Source organism: Martes martes (assembly GCF_963455335.1).
Source record: "Martes martes genome assembly, chromosome: 1".
Classification (NCBI taxonomy): domain Eukaryota; kingdom Metazoa; phylum Chordata; class Mammalia; order Carnivora; family Mustelidae; genus Martes; species Martes martes.
Window position 1 is genome coordinate 131,558,602 of NC_137888.1, and position 17,049 is coordinate 131,575,650.

Consider the following 17,049-nt stretch of genomic DNA (forward strand, 5'->3'; position numbering starts at 1 on the left):
ACTTGACAGGTATTCTTAATGAGCCTGCCACGTTTCTTATATCATTTATCCATTCCGCAAATGGTTCCGGCCCCTTATACTTACAATGCCTGCTGCTATTGTATTAATATGTTAACATGAGATATTGACATGTGGATAAGAATAAGGGACTCGCATCCAAAATTAAGATCTGTCTGTGCTGTACGATGTTGCAAGGCTTCCAATGATTTAAAGCATGTACCTTCAGAATTAAGACTGATGTCTCTTCCACAGATGTTTGCTGGCATTTCAAGGATTGCAAATAATGTAGACTCCAAACCTCTGTTACTGACCCTGCTAATTCTTGGAGAGAAAACTGCTCTACAACCAAGACACGGTGCTATCAATGCCCCTGCCAGCCTTTGCTGGGATCAACATATTTGGTGTTAGGCTTCACTTGGGAATCCTACTGACAGGCAGCCCTCAGGATCCTTACCTGCTAGGATGTTGGCCCCACGCCCCAAACAGCCTCCCAGCTCTGATGCACCCTAGTGACTCAACTTGCTGTTGTATTCACCCCAAACCCTTTCTTTGCCTGACACCCTTCCCCACTGTGGGCACACACTCTCTGCTTTAGAAGAGCGGCCATCAATCAAAGCACTCCAGGCAGCCTCCCCCAGAAAGAGATCATTACTGAGGAGGGGGTACCGGGTGCCAGGAGACCCAGAGACAATGTGTTTTTCTACAGAGCTTACAGAAACAAAGCAGTTTGATTCACTTCTCAGGGTTAATCCGGGGTGCTGCTACTGCTACTTCCAAGGCAATAGTGTTTACAAACAATTTGCACTTGGGCAGGGGGTGTGCGGCATGACCCCAGGGGGCAATTAACAAATGTGAAATCATCTTTTTAAAAGCCTTTAAAAACAACGTGGATTGAGGCCACCATCAAAAACACAGAATCACTTCCATTTCTCTGTCATTTCAGAAGATACCTGGCCGATTCCTAGGGAGGTTCAGGGAGCACCGGGGGTGGATTTTGTGTGAATTAGAAATCAAATGCAGCGAATTTATCAGCTGCGGGGCCATCTGAATGGGGCAGGCTCTGAAGACGGGCTAAGAGGAAAAGAGAAGCAGAGGTGGTGAGGGCCGCCCAAGGTTTGTAACTTCCATACCATTGACCATGCCAAGGTAGAAGACGGCATTCACCAGCATGCCTCCTTTCCGGAAGTGGTCACTCATGTGCTCCAACCAGTTGGCATCCAAACCGCTCACCGTCTGGCCGTTCTTAGAGACGCGGAGAGGAATGCTGACAGGATAGTATTGGCGGCACTTCTGATGGCTCTTCGGTTTGTTGAAAAGGGCGAGGATCTCCATTTCTGTTGGGATTTGTAAAGGAGGTGGGAGAGAAGAGGTCAAACAGTGATAAAAACCTGCCTCCTTGGGTCTAGTAGGGAATCTCTTAGGAGCCTGGAGAAACGTTCTCAAAGGTAAACTCTCTGTTAGGTTGCACCTTTGCCGAATAATAAAACCTGATTCCAACTGTACATTAGGGAGCCTTGAAAATGACATGTACGTCAAAGACTGAGCTTCCGGGGGGTACGTGGGTTTTGAATCTGGCATAGGAGGATGAACAACTGTTATCTGGGATCAGTTTGTACAGTGAGGTGTTTGTGAAGACATTGGGGACATTTCAAGAAACTCATACAAAAGTGTTTTGGGGGGAAAAAAGTGGACGTATTTGGGTGACAGTTGGTCCTTTAAAAAAAGGTGAAGAGACAGAGGCACATAAGAATAAAAATACTGCTTTAATTCCAGGAACCTTGTACACCCCTGAACTCCTATTTATAAACTGCAGTGGTGCTTCCTGGGGCCGAAACCATAATATTTAATCAAGTACATCAAAAACACACCATTGATATGTAAAAATAAATATGTTCCCGTAAATGGGGGTTCTTGCCTGGAGTGGTAGGTAGATGGCACTGGGAGTGGGGCTCTGAGCTTTTCCCTCCTTCATTTACAGCTCAGTTCTTCAAAAATCAATGCTCACGATCAGCCGGCAGCTGCCCCACGCCGGCCGTACGTGCTGCTGGCCACGAGCGAGCGGCACCAGCCTCGAGGAACGATTACCTGAAATTTCAATCCAAGTCTCGAAGGTCTATTTTTGCGTTATTCATGTAGTCAAGCAATCGGAGTTTACCCAGCCTAAAAAGCTTTGCTCACACAGTCTAGTCAGGAGTACGCTTGGGTTTCCAAAAATATCTACTGGAATAATAAGAACATCCCCACCCTTCTTTCAAAGAAATATTTTAAAAGTCGTAAACAACGGTTGACATGAACAAAAAGGACAAAGCACACTCATGCTCCCTGCAGGAGAGACCTGGCCCTGACCCACCTTCTGGGATGCAGTCTCCCACCATATTTCAGTATCTCACGATTCTGTCGTATCCAAACACTAGCTGCATTATTATTAGTTTAAGCACAATCGCTTTCCTTCATTTAAGTAAATGAATTTTAAAGGGAACATCTGCTTCATGACCATCAGGGAAGCAGCGACCGGTCGCTATACACAGAAGGAATGATGAGGCACATTAACACCAAATATGTCCATCCACACAACAGCTAAAATTATCCCAATAGGTATTGTGTTCCGGGCAAAGGAAGTCTTTTACAGCTCCATCTGAGCAAACATCAGCCAAGATCCCTCAGGAGCAATGCCAGGCCATGACCCTTTGTCACCAGCAAGAGTTAAGCCAGCGGGGGGACCATTTCAGGGTCTCCATTGTATAGAACCAATTAGGAAAGAGAGCTGCCCATCTTTAAAAGTGGCCACCTGGATTTTAAGCAACTGAATCTTGGCCTATTTATGATCCCCACTTCCAATTACATTTCGCAGTCCACTTGCCTGACTCAGGAAGCCACCTCTAGCCAGTAAATGTTTTCGCACAAGAAATTAGGTCTTGGTGTACGGAGGTGGTAATCACTGGACTATATTCATGACTTTGAAATACACACTTGAGGAATGGAGTCATGCAAAGAAATGGTGGGGAAATCAAGCAACAGATTGGCACTAAGGGAGACAGGATATGAACTACAGAATCAGGCCTTCTCCAGTGCTTAGGTGCTAGGGGTTCAAATAAAAGCCACAGCTACTAAAGGCAAGAGGATAAGCAATGCTTTAGTGAGTCCCTGACTTTATTTGGATTTCTTCCAAAGCAAACCCTGTAAGTTTTGAGTGCCAGTAGTTTATTTGGGACGTGATCCCAGGAAATACAGCGAGGGAGGAGGGGTAGGAAATAGGGAAGAGAGGAAAGCCAGTGAAGGGTGCCTTAATGAGCAGGTTACTGCTGTAGCAATTGGGGCTCAGTTAACAGGGCCCCCTAAGACCCTGGACAGAACATACCTCAGATTGCCTTCCCAAGGGGCAAGGAAGCCTGGGCATTTATCCTCAGGAACTGAGGGCCACTCCTGAGGTACGAATTCCCTGGGGGTGTCTGGCCTGCAGGGGCGTGTTCTCGTTCCAGAGAACGCTTGCAGGCGGAGGCTAGGACAGCTGTCCTCAGGTGACCCCCAGCGTGGGCCAGAGCACCAATCACTACAGTCTGCTCTGGTCAAGCACAAACGTATAGAGAGATTAAAAAGAAAAAGAAACCATAGCCCCTACAGGGGAGAGGCGAGTGGGGAATCTGACCACGGCCAAAGTCCAAAAACACATGACAACACTTCATCACCCACAAGGATTCCCCACTCACACGGCAAGACAGAAACACAACTTTCCCAAACGCGTAATGAAACAGAAAAAAGGGGAAGGCCGAAAGGGGAAGTGGGGGCTGCTGGACGTGAAGGGAAGGCAGAGCCTGCCAGACGAGGTAGACAGCACGGGGCTGACCGTGTCCCAGCTCTCCCATCGGGATCCTCCCCAGGGAAGAGGGCCGAAGCCAGAGACAGAAATAAATTTGTCAGGAAGGGAAGGAAATGCTGCTGGACTCAGGAGCCTCCAAAGCATGAGTAGCGATGAAATATTGGGAGAAACCTGATTTCAGATGCGTAACCCTTCAGTTAACTCCCCTCTCCTGCTGGATCCTTGGCCACAATCCTCTCACTACTCACATGGAAACCGGTCAACAGAACTGTCCCCAAATGATGCCCTTTGATGTTTTAATATTCTGATTCTCCAGCACACATCATCACATGGGCAGGCACCGAGGGTTCCAAATAGAAGTCCCAAGTTTGTTTAAATTTTCTCAGTTGCTCTGTGACTCTGCCGTGACCCCAGCTGGAAGATTTTTCCAGACATGGGACAGAAAGTCCCAAAGGAGGGGGGAAAGCATTGTTTCTGAGAACGTTCTGAGAACAGCTAAAGAATTGGTCTGGCAGAGCATCCGAGGAGCATCAGGACTGTCTTGACTTGGATTTTTATTTGTCTTCTTGTCTCTTTCTCCCTCACACAAGGGGGGCTTGCCTCATGCTATTTAGATCCCCCATGTGCAGAAAAGTCCCTGTAATAATGATAGGGGATACATACACTTTTGCCGGATTGACTTGAACCTGACAAGTGCAACATGCTAGGGAAGGAGGAGAGGCATGGGGCCTCCTGGGCGCTTCCAGCCTGACAGCCAGGCCCGCCACCGCCTTACTAAGCTCCTCAGGAGCAGGAAGGAAAGAGGGAAGATGCCAGTTCTGAGGCCCACGCCAGGCAGTGGGGATTTAGGCACGGGGTGGAAGTCTGCAGTCTGTCTGCAAGTGAGGCCCCAGAGACCCTGTGATTGGCAGGGAGCAGGCAAGCTGGTTGGGTCCTGGTCTTCTAAGAGACCTCCAGGCTGGAGGGAAGAGAGAGTTCAGCATCTGTTTAAAGCACGGGGCTTCAAGGGTTAGAGTGGGTGGAGGAGGAAGCTGGCGAGTTGCCTGGGTGGGAAGAAACATGTGGGAGTCAGACCTGACCTGGTAGCTGGACTAAACAGGGGCTAAGATCTGCTGAGGTCACAGGCAGGGGGGGTGGGGGTGCTCAGACAAAAGGTTTGCACTGGCAAGCAGGGCTGTGGACTCTGTGGTGCGACAAGAGGGCAGAAGGGCCTGGAGCCCATCCAGATTCCTGAATCTGAGAGAAACTGCTTCAGACTTCTGTCAGGCGTGGGTAGGACAAGCAGGGCCCCTCTGGGCCTGGGTGCGGCCCGTCTGTGCGGACAAAGCAGGGGAACTGCAGCATACACAGCATTCCATGGGAAGCCCCTGGCAAGGACAGCGGTAGCCACGGGCACTTTGACCTCCACCATCTCATGCGACTCTCCCAGCCCACACGAGGGGCAGCATGGGTTCTGTGCCTAGAAACCTTGAGTGGATCCCCCAGACATCACAAGCTGGAAAGTGGCAAAGCCAAGAGTCTTTCCAACCCCAAAACTTGGGCTGTTTCCAGATCTAACAAGAGGCTAATTTCATCAGTACACAGAAAGCAGGAGCCTCTGAGCATGGGTGGGAGCTCAATAGCTATTTGTTAATGGACTGAGTGAAAGGTCAAGAAGATGGTGGCAGGTGGCAGATCTGGGAGGAGGCAGAACCATAGGCTAGAACCATCCTGGGGGCACGGGGGTGGGGGAGGGGAGGGCACTGGCTCAGTGTGGGATGGGGGGTGGCTACACACCAGAAAGGCCAGACTCAGGAGGACACCACCTCTCCCTCCCCACACAGTGAGCTGGCTGCACAGGGAGGCCTACTGAATAAAAACTCCTCAGCCGAGAAATACAGCTGAGGTCACTGGCTGAGGTTTCTGGCTGGCATTTCTAAGCATTTTAAGTGGCTAGGCATAGGATAGGAAGGACAGCACTTGGAAGATGCTCGATTATTATCTCAGGGATGGTGAGAACAATCTGAACTTGTGTGGACCTTCCTGGCCTCCTTTTTTCTCTGACTGAACATGTTGCAACAGAGATGCTGAGCAAAGGACAGACAGGAATGCTGCCAGCCAGGAGAGAAGTGACAGGTGGACATCTGGGGACGCCTTCCTAACCTTTCCCTGCACTGGCCTTCCCCGCCTGGACTGATGATTACAGATGAAGAAAGCATGCTCCCTATCAACAGAAATGCATCACAAGGGGCCATTTGTGCTCTTCTGAGCAGAGCTATGGGGGGTGCTGTGTGTTCACCATAAGGCAGGGGCAAGTGTGGGAATGGCAGTGTCTAGGAGTGAGGCCCCGGGCTGTTCCTGCACCCGCTCGGGGGATCTCTGCATGCAAGATAATTCTCCAGGACCAGAAAAGAAAAGTCAGTGATCAGGAAGAGGACCTCATGATTGGTCTCCAGAGGGACCTGCATGGGCAAGGGGAGCAGAACCTCTGGACCAGAGCAGCCGTTCAAGAGCCCACGGGGATGGGGAGGGTGGCCTGCCGCATGTCTGGATGGCGAATTTGCTGGTGAGCCTTATGGGAGCAGTTGCAGCCTAGACCTGCTCCCCTAGGCCTCCTATAAAGGAAATAAATTAAACGAGGGGAAGGAGGGGGAAAGAGGGAGACTCCCTCTGGATTTTTTTTAATTGTCTTGCTGTGATTGCCTATTTAAGCCCACCTGGCAGAAAGAGGAGTAAAAACACTTCACCCTCCTTAGGGGGCCCTGAGAGAAAGGCAAGCTGAAAGCTGAGCAAGCAGCAGGGAGGGGAAGCTGAGGGGACGCGGGGCACAGGGTGATGGTGGAAGGAAACGGTAAGACTTCTCAGGAAAGAGACTGACAAGAGAGGCTGGGGTCAGGTGAAGGCCATGCCCAATGCTGACAGGGCCTCAGCATGTCCGGCCTTTGGGGAGGCTGGGTGCTCAAGCTAGGAGATAAAATTTCACTATGTGAGGGCATAGACGGTGACTTTCCTTATCTGCAAGATGGGCTTCATAATAGTGTCCGCCATCATAAAGCTATTGTGAGGCGCCATCAAAATGGCCCATCGGAAGAACTTAGACCGTTTCAGCCAGAGCTGCCACCATCATGACTGTCATCTGCCCATCCCCCATGAGGCCATGTATGTGTACCAGTAACACCTGTATGTTCGTGAACTGATGAAGCAAGTCCAGGGGCTCATTCATGCCACACAACAAGGAATAAAGGATAGCAATGAGCTGCCAAAATTTCAGAGACCTGTGGCCTCCTGAGTAGACAGATAAGGCCCAGTCGTGTGTAGACAACGGACAGCCAGCTGCCACTGAGTGAGATTAAAGTGGTGTACTTCTCAGCCTCCAAGGCCCAAAATTCCATCCACTATTGGGCTGACCACCTCCAGACACGCATTAACCCATCATTCTTCAGCAGGATCTGGTCTGCTAGTAGAGAACAGGGTCTTGAAGAAATGAGACACAGGCCAAGACCCCGCCTGTGTTGAAGGGCTCTGTGTGTTCAGCAATGGAGGGGTCTCTGCCTAAGGGAGGCAAACAGCCCCAGGAGAGCATGTGGGGGAAATGGTCCTAGGAAAATTCTCCCCAGTGAATTTTCCCTTGGGTCAACCACAGAGGGCAGGAAGTCCAGAAGCTGGCTCAGAGAAAGGTCGATTCTGGAGCAGGAAAGATCAGAAAAGCCCTGAGGGGTACTTCAGTATTGACGCCCTCCTTTCTCCAAGCCAGGGCTCCGTGCAGAGGCAGAGGTCCGTGGGCGGGGCTACTGAGCCTGTGTGCCAGTGGTAATCGTTCACACTTAGAGTCGAGCAGTGCTGAGTGCCTTAAATGTCTCCCTCACTTAACCTTTCAACAAGAAACTATTGTTCTGTCTCTATTCTCCAGGGTAAGAAACTGAGGCAAAGGAGGATAACTTGCCCAAGACTGCCTAAGGAGAAGATGGCAAATGGAATGAATGTAAGCAGAGTCTAGACTCTCAAAGATTATTTATTTATTATTTATTTGAGAGAGAGCGAGAGAGCACGAGTACCAGCAGGGGAGAGAGTCAGAGGGAGAAGGAAGGGAGCCCAACATGGGGCTTAATCTCAGGACCCTGGGATCACGACCTGAGCTGAAGGCAGACACTTAATCCAGTGAGCCACCCAGGCGTCCCCAGAGTCTAGGTTCTTAACCACAGTGCTACCTGCCTCTCAATGAGTCCTACTCTTTTCTCCTAGAGGGCCTATGCCTGCCCTGAGCCCTCACCCTTGCATGCTCCTCCAAGGAGGACTATCTTCTTCCTGGGGATTCAGACCAACACATCTAGCCCAACACCAGTAAGAAGATGGTTTCCGGAACAAGATTTAGACATTCATCAGGAGGCATGCCAGGGTCTCAGCTACTCTGGAGGAAGGAGAAGTCTACCTCTAACTGTGTAAAATGTTTCATAAATGAAGAGCCCCACTTTAGTACATATTTAAGAAGGATCTGGGCCTTGATTAAACAACTATCACAATATATCCCAGAATGGAGGCAGTGCCAATCTCCCCCTCTAAATCAACTTTGTAAATAAGCCCAGAACGAACCAACCCACAACTTCCTTTTCAAGAAGTACTGACCTAATATAATAAAATAAACTGTTCCACCTTCTATTCTACTCTCAAAGCATAAACTGTTCCTCATCATTAATAAGAGGCTAATTTCAGGCCGCCTGGGTGGCTCAGTCAGTTAAGCATCCAACTCTTGATCTCAGCTCAGGTCATCAACTCAGGGTCGTGGGATCTAGCCCTCGGTCAGGCTCTGTTCTCAGCAAGGGGTCTGCTTGTCCCTCTCCCTCTACTCTTCTCCCTGCTCTCTGTCTCTGTCTTTCTCTCTCAAACAAATAAGTAAATAAGAGGCTAATTTCAAGACTCAGTAAATGAGTAATAACGTTAACCAGGAAGGTTAAGGCTAAGAAGAAAGGCCTCCTAAGGCCTGGGGGTCTCCTGGCAGTCTTGTTGCTTGTGCACCTTATTAAGGCTGGAGGAGGCCACGAAGCTCCTACGAGTGCTTGGCTCTCAGGAAGTGGCTGGAAATGGCTGGATGCTAGATTTTCTGGAGAAAGAAGAAAGGGAATGACAGGGAAATGGAGAGAAACTTCACTCACCATAAACTGAAGGCCTCAGTGAATCTTACTGGTGTATGAGAGTATCACAGAGGGGAGTCCACGCAGAGAGGCATGAAGGGATGGTGGTTAAGGCAGCTGGGCTCACAGACCAGCTCTGCCAGTTTCCAGCCTGGGTGAAGATGTACTCTCCCAACCTCAGTTTACTCAGCTGTACAATGGACAAGGATACCACAGCAGCCCACATCGCAGTGATATAGATAGAACTAGGAGATCAGTCATGTGAGGTGCTTACTGGGGCAGGGCCTGGTGTACAGGAGGTACCACTAACCGGTGGTCACTATCATTGTTGTTATATTGTTATCTGAAACGGCCACGCTAATGTGCACGCTCTAACAGCCGCTACAACGTAAGAGGATTCACGCATTGGTGGTCTCTCCGTGGCAGTATTCCCTCCACAGTGTGGGCCTGTCAACTAGACACACTCCCTGAAACCTGGTTTTTTACAGCCGAGTGAGCTGAATCACCAGTTCCCTGCCCAATTCGTCCTCCAAACTGGCTCTCTGGATTTCTCGCTCTGGGTGGACATTCAAAACGAACAGACCGAAAGTGGAGCATCGATTCTGCATGGGTGCCCTGCACATGAACACTTCCTGTGCGAGGAGTGGGGTCGTTCAAGGGCAGTGCAAGAGCGCAGGGATAAAATCCCTCGAGTCCTAGAATCCACTTCAGATGTGACATGTTGGAGCCACCACAAGTCAATTTCATGTAGTCCTGTTCTCCCAGAAGTCATGACATCTGTAAGCCACCAGAGTCAGGAGGCCCAGAAAATTTCAGATTCTCCTGTGATGGACTGCTGTCTGTACACTCTCATTCCATTTCTTTTTCCTAAAATGCCGTGGGGATTACTGGAAAGCTGTTAGGCTCTCTGTAAGTGGGTCAAAAGTCCCTGTGTTGACATACTTACTTCCCGAGAGCGGTTCCTCATGCACTTCCAACAGGTCACCATCTGGCCCATCCAGAGTCTTGCTCACCCCGTGTGGGGACAGTTCTGCACCTTCCCCTTCTCCAGAGGGCGAGCTGGGTTGCTCGGCAATGGGCGTCTCCCCTCCAGGGCCCTGGCCTGGCTCCTGGCCGCTGTCTGTCCCCGCTGGAGCCCCGGGGTTCTCGTCCTCCCCGCACCTGTCTGGCTCCTTTTCTGCAGCTCTGGTGTCCGCTGGGGGGCTGCTGCCTGCTGACTTCCCAGGGCAACCATACTGAGGTATGACACCCACGAATTTCAGGCCCTGACTTGCAGCCTCTTGGACCTGCGAGGCAAACAAAATGAAAGGGACTGGGTGAATGGAATGTTCTATCAAAGGTGGGCCGTGTGCAGCATCCAAAACACCTCACTGAAGACGTCTGTGGCTGTTTCAGTCTCTGACATGAAATCTCTCAAGGTGGCAGATGTCCATGTCCCCTCTAGGCAGCGGCCACACCCTAAGGCTGGTCCCACTGGGGACAGACGGCATGGGGCTTACGCTTTTTAACTATGAAGCATGTGGCTAGACAGGGCTGAGATTCCCTTTCTTTGAAATACTACATTAGTCCCCTGTTGGTTATTTTTTTTTCTAAGAGGTTGTAAGAAGGTACTAAAGGATGAGTTGGAACAAAGGGTTTGAAAGAGGAAGTTCATTTTGGTAAGAGTTTGTTTTTTTCATTATTATTATTTTTTTCTGATGAATCACCTACTTCCTGCCAATTAGGCTACTGTGTAATCCAGTAGGTCTATACAGCCATATACTAACTACCAGATGACATTTTATGACCCAAAGAGCTTCCTCTTTTCAACAATGGTTTTGGCAGAGAAGGGCGGAGGTGGGGAAAATCACCACCGCATGAAAGCTGGTGTGCATGTTCCCCACAGTGGGGAAATCTGACTGACACCTGCTCCGTGGTGCTCTCCGCCTCTGCCAAAGGCACCCAAAAACCACCCAAAAAAGCAACCTGCAGGTGTTGCTTGGGCAGACTCATGAGTCTCCAAGCCATGGTGCACACCATCCAGTCCCGGTCACAGGGAACTTGCTTCTCATTTCCTGAGCCCCCAAGATGGGGGGGCTAATGGCCACGCAGAGTACCGAGGCACTTTAACACTTCCCTCCCTGACAAATACCCCTGGCAACTGAATTTAATAATCACAAGGGAAAGAAAAATGGAAAAGAGTAGCCAAATAAAATCAAGCAAGAGCCATTCCAAACTAGGAAATCGGCTTTAGGGGACTTTCTGGGCAAGGATGCTCAGGTCACTTTACAATTAAATCAGGAAGTGAAGACCTCAGAGTTTTATAAGTCTTAGTCACCAACCCTTGAGTGGATGACCTCAGAAAATCTTGAGGCTTCTGCAGCGATCATCCACCATCATTTGAGAATTAGTAAGAAATGCCAGCATGGAGCTACTCTCTCTAAGAGAATACCAAGCCGCGGCAGGCCTCCTTGGATGAACAACCCTAACTTATAGCCAAAGGTCACTTTAGTTCAGCACTGCATATTCTGGAAAGCAATCTAGAGCAGTTACAAATGTACAGTCCAGTCTTTCTATAAAATCTAGCCTGTGCTAGAAATAATGACAATAGGAGAAATTACCATCTAGTGCAGACCTACTGTGTCCCAGGCACTGTACTAGGCATTTTCCATAAACTGTCTCGGCATTTTCCATAAATTGTTCTGTTTAATCCTTCAAAGACCATTACAAAAAAGAAACTTTCTATGAAACAAACCGTTTTCCATTCTGAAAATTCGTTTCTCGCCCATTAATCTGTGATACCCACCTACTTTTAGAAATTGTTTTGGAAAGCTTCTGAAAGAAGACACAGGTAACAAAAGTTTTCAAAAGAGAAGAGGGGAAGATAATTACTGTCTAAGAACCTTAGGTTAAGGGAAGCTGCTGGCTACAAAGCCTAACTCTGAGCTTCCTGGCAACATAGGCAAAGCAATGGATCTTACAAATCTCAAATGAAAGGAGGAAACGTGCCAGGTCCATAAGAGAGAAGCATAATTTGGAGGTAAGGAACAGAGAACTTTGTTGTAGGACTCCTGTAGCACCATGGAGTAAAATGTGACTTCCTCAGTTCTACAGAAAACGAAGAGACATTTTTTTCTTACATCACTTATATACTGTTAACCCTTGCTAGCTGGCTAGGACAGGAGGCTACAGCACAGGGGTGCAGCCAAAGCGATGTGGTCCAGGTAGCCATGGACAGCTGCATGCGGGTGTGTGTCAGAGCTGGGGACCCTGGCCATGTTCGCACTGACACCTCCCATTCCCACTGCAGGGGATGGAGATGGCTTTTTTCTGACCTTAATTTTCTAAATCTGTTAACTATTTCACACATGACTTGCCTACACTTCTTCGGAAGGGGTTTGGAAACAGGTTTTTTACAGTTTTGAACATGTGATGCAAATTCTCAAGGCACTAAACCTGTAGTAAAAGTAAACGAAACCTAACGGCCACAAATTGTCACATGTGAGAAAATACTATTAATAATTTCCAGATGTAGCTCCTAGCGGAAGGACCGTGAGCCATCTCCCCCCAGGCTGCAGACCTCTGTTTCAGCTGTCAGGCCCCTACACTCGAGTGTGGCTCACTCCTTCACCAACTGCAAATCCGAGACTCTCTGTTCGCTGCAGCGCTGCAGGAACAGGGACCCTGTGGGCACAGGGTCCCACACTCGCACCCAACCCCTGCTACGGGTGTCCCACCCACAGCCAAGACACCTCTGACTGCTGAAGCATTTTGAAAAGCTGGTTCCACTGAGGGTCGACCATAGGCCAGTCTCAGCCTGAGTCACAGGGTTTGAAGGCTAAAAAGGCCTGGCTTGGAGCTCGAGGTATGAGACTCTGGAACCAGAGTATGTTACACAACTTTCTAGGCCTCAGTTTTCTCACTCATAAAATGCAGGGGACCTGGGGGAATCATACTTCTCTTGCAGTTGCTCTGAAGATTAGACATTCCATATGGCAGGTGTGTGGAAGGAGAGGCACAGAGAAGGTACTCCTAACTGTCACTGTTGCTCTACCCTCTCTCCTTGTCAGTCCCAGGTTTCTGTGACCCTGCCCAGATGGCTGACAGTCACCCAGAGTAAGGAGGCGAGGACTCTGGACACAGGCCATTATCCCAGTCCTCTCCTTCCTTACTGGGACTTGAAATTGGAGAGGCTTTGCATTAATCGGACATGTGCCTTTCTCCCACAATTAAGACAACCCTTGTCTTTGGAGCTACTGTACTTCAAACTTATCCTCTATGCCAGGGGTTCCCAAAGTGGGGTCCCTTATTAGTAGCACCAGCATCACCTGGGAACTTGTTAGAAATGTAAATACTCAGGCCTTGCTGGCTCAGAAACCATGAATCAAAACCTCTTTCAGATTTGGTCCCCAAATAGGTTTTGCCTAGCACCTTATATTTCTGGATCATAACAGAATCATGACATGAGGGTAGGGCCCAGAGACTTGTGTTTTACCAAGGCTTCCAGTAAATCCAGTGTACCCCAAATTTGAGAATCACTCTTCTAGAATATACATGTCACATAGGCAGAGCTTTGTGCATGGCTTTGTCCCTGGTGCTAGAATGATGTCTGATGTAGAGTAAGTACCCGGGCAATGAATGAATGAATACAATAAATAGTGAGTGAATAAGTATGTCTCCATTCCCAGAATGAGCTCAGTGAAGGTGGAGATGCAGACTGATGAATTTTTCAGTTCCAGAATTCAATACACTGTATTAAGTTCCTACACTGGCCCAGACTAACATTGTACTTAGTTGCTGGGCATACAAAATAGGAATCCCAGCTCTCAAGAAGATTCAGCTAATTATTGTAAATAGATTCTAAAAACAATTATACCAGCAAGGCACAAAAATGCTTATTTTATAATGTGATGTTAAAAAATCAAGATTCTAAACCTTACAGACATAGTATGATGACAGCTATATAATATTTCTATTAGTATGTAATTTTTCAAACTTTTTCTAATGAGTATGCATATTACTTTTATAATTGAAAAAAGTAAATACTCCACAAATTTCTCATACAGAATGATAATATAGTAATGGATATACAGGCATAGATATGACAGTGATTATCTCCACCTAAAGGGGAGGCTGAAAAGTTTCTAATAGGTCAGGGCTGTAACAAATGAAATAATGTAATACAATAGGAAGAGGTGAGGAGTTTGAGAGAATTGGAGTGTGTATGCCTCACTTTACACATTCAAATTCGATAGGCAAAACCTATTTAGGGATCAAATCTGCAGGAGGTTTTGAAGGATGAATAGGAGTTCACCAGATAGGTGAAGGAAAGGGAGAATGGCAATGCAGATAGAGAAAGAAGGCTTATCATGGGCAAAACTAGATGGTCTGAAACAGCCTGATATATTGAAGTAACTTCTATACATGAACATTTCTGGATCATGACCGGAGAAGCCAGGAGTTGGGGGCGGGGGCTGGAAATCAGAAGGGCCATATCGTGGATGTCATTGAATGCCATGCCAGCAAAAGTTGTGGCTTCACCCTGCAGGCCAGCATATTCTCCAACTTTCCCACTGTAGCAACTCCAAGAGCAGAGAATGGAGGTCTGAGGGCAAAGCACGGGATTTCTTTGAATGCTCGTCTTTTTTTTTTTTTTTTTTTTAATTTTATTTGACAGACAGAGATCACAAGTAGGCAGAGAGACAGGCAGGGGTGGTGGTGTAAGCAGGCTCCCCATTGAGCAGAAAGCCCGATGTGGGGCTCGATCCCAGGACCCCGAGATCATGACCTGAGCCGAAGGCAGAGGCTTTAACCCACTGAGCCACCCTGGCGCCCCTGAATGCTCGCCTTTTGTCTTAAACACTAATGAGAATTTTGTATCCTGCATCACAGTACTGTACACTATCTAAACTTTTAAAAAGATGCCAAAGTTAAATGCTTCCCTCCCACCTCCAACCCAAGCGTTCCAGAGAAACTCATGTCCCAAGAATATGAAACATCTTTGTGCATAAATCTTTGCAGCTCTGCTTACTTCCTTTGGGTGGATTCCTGGAAGAGGAATTAATGGGTCAAGGGATATTAACTTTTCAAAGGCTTGATACAGGCTGCCAAATTGTTTACCCGAAGGGGGGAGTAGTCCTTTTTAACCAGAGGAACCTCATTTAGATTTTATAAAGATCAATATTTGGCTAGACCCTAAGGGCTTCTAACTCTAGCACAGCACTTTTTTTCCTCTTAAAGTCATTTGACTATGTTTGTTAAACAGATCCTTGTTTGGTTCTCATTCACTCCGTTATTCATTTGTTCATTCACAGCCTTTACTGAGCAAATCTCCTGAGCGTACTAATGGGGGGCACCAGCTGTCATCTGTCGGGCTTCACCCTCAGCCACCTGGTCTCCTCACTCTGTACTCCCCCTGGTGACCTTCCCTACTCACTTGGGTTTAGTCACTAGTCACATGTTAATTATTCCCAAATTCGGACTCCCCAGCTGTGACTTTCCTCTGGAGTTCACACCTACACGACCGATAATCACAGCTGCTGGCTCCACCACTGGAGACACAGGCGTCTTCCTGAGCTCTTGCCTTTCTCCAACCCTGTCTGCTCACCACAGCCCGCCAGATCTATCCCCCACCCCCGTTTCTGGAATTCCCCCCCCCCATTCTCCATACATCTAAAATCAATTTATTTCGGGTCTCATTCTCTGCTGCTGGGCACTGCCATTTCTCCAAGCCATACCAGGTCCTCATGAGCATGGAGTCAAATTAGTATGGAAGATCAAATCACGAACACCCAGGTCATCTTGTTATGGAATTCCCTGCAGACGGGCACACACACGCCTAAAAATTTCTCTAATGACTATGATTATTAAAACAATAACTGTCAACATTGTATAATGCTTCCACAAAGAACATTAATGTGCATGATCTTAGGCCCCAAATAAAACCTTACAGAAGAGGAAAGAGGCTTTGGGACAGTTCTGTGACTGGCTGAACTACCCAGGGCTAATCACAGGCCAAGTCCAGATTGAGCTCAGTATCCTAAACCCATCTCAATGCTCCTTCAATGGTACCACTCTTTCTACTGGATGTAATCTAGCCTGCGCCAAGATGCTCAGTTTGATACCAGTTTAAACTGAAATATACCTGCGCCCACCTTCTTATTTCTGCTACAGTTAAGAACCACCAAACCCCCAACACTTAGAGGAGTAACACTGCTCGTTTAGGCAGCAAAAATGAAGACCATTTTCAACCAACCAATCCAAGACTTCGCTCAACTGCTCTGTAATGAGTAAGCACAAATTTGATAGTAACTCTATTTTCCCAACTTAAAATCAGAGATTATGATGTGAAAAATATTTTTTTTTCTTTTTAAAAAATTTATTTCTATGAAAAGTCTCAACTTGTTATAAAAAATAACTTGTTATAAAAAATAAGAGCTTCTTTGGTTATGCATATATTTTTTAAAGATGTATTTATTTGAGAGAGAGAGAGAGATCATGAGCTGGGGGGCACAGCAGAAGGAAGAGAGAGAAGGAGACTCCTGCTGAGCAGGGAGCCCGATGTGGAGCTGGATTCCAGGACTCTGAGATCATGACCTGAGCTGAGGCAGCCACTTAACCGACTGAGCCACACAGGTGCCCTGGTTATACATTTAAAGAATCACTTTCATGAAAAATAACAACATGACCTTGGAATAGTCCCAGAAAATCAAAGATGTATTGTCTGTTACTCTGCTTTCGAAATGAATACCCACTGCTAAAGATAAGTTCAAATATATACCACTTTTCCCTACTTTCTGAAGGTAGTGTGGTCCTGTGAAATTGCTTCTGTTGGTTGCAAAGACATAAAGCGAAGAAACAATTACCATTAATTTCTATGGAAAAAAAATTTGAGCAGTCCCAGACCCAAAAAGTAACCTCTCTTAAGCTTTTCTGATACCTTAGGAGATATTTTGCTGACAGAGGCACAAAACAGATGGAGATAAAGCACAGACGCTCACAGACACAGCTCAAAGTTATGGAGGCTGGAGGCTGAGATATGGAGTGTAGCTCCTGGGGAAGGAGACTGGTGGGCTCACTGTTGCTGTTTGGGGCGCATGCTGCCTCTATGATGGCTTACGGCAAAACAAATGGATGCTATTTTTG

At 47.6% G+C, this 17,049-nt stretch overlaps 1 protein-coding gene across 1 annotated transcript in view; it reads right to left on the bottom strand.

The window, feature by feature from the left end:
- RFTN1 (raftlin, lipid raft linker 1) overlaps positions 1-17,049 on the bottom strand; it is a 196,258-nt gene that overhangs the window by 48,776 nt on the left and 130,433 nt on the right. The window contains exons 5-6 of the mRNA XM_080807866.1: positions 9,872-10,211; positions 1,131-1,334 (exon numbers count right to left, since the gene is read on the bottom strand). Coding sequence (XP_080663992.1) covers positions 1,131-1,334; positions 9,872-10,211 — 544 coding nt within the window. The remainder of the gene's footprint in view (positions 1-1,130; positions 1,335-9,871; positions 10,212-17,049) is intronic.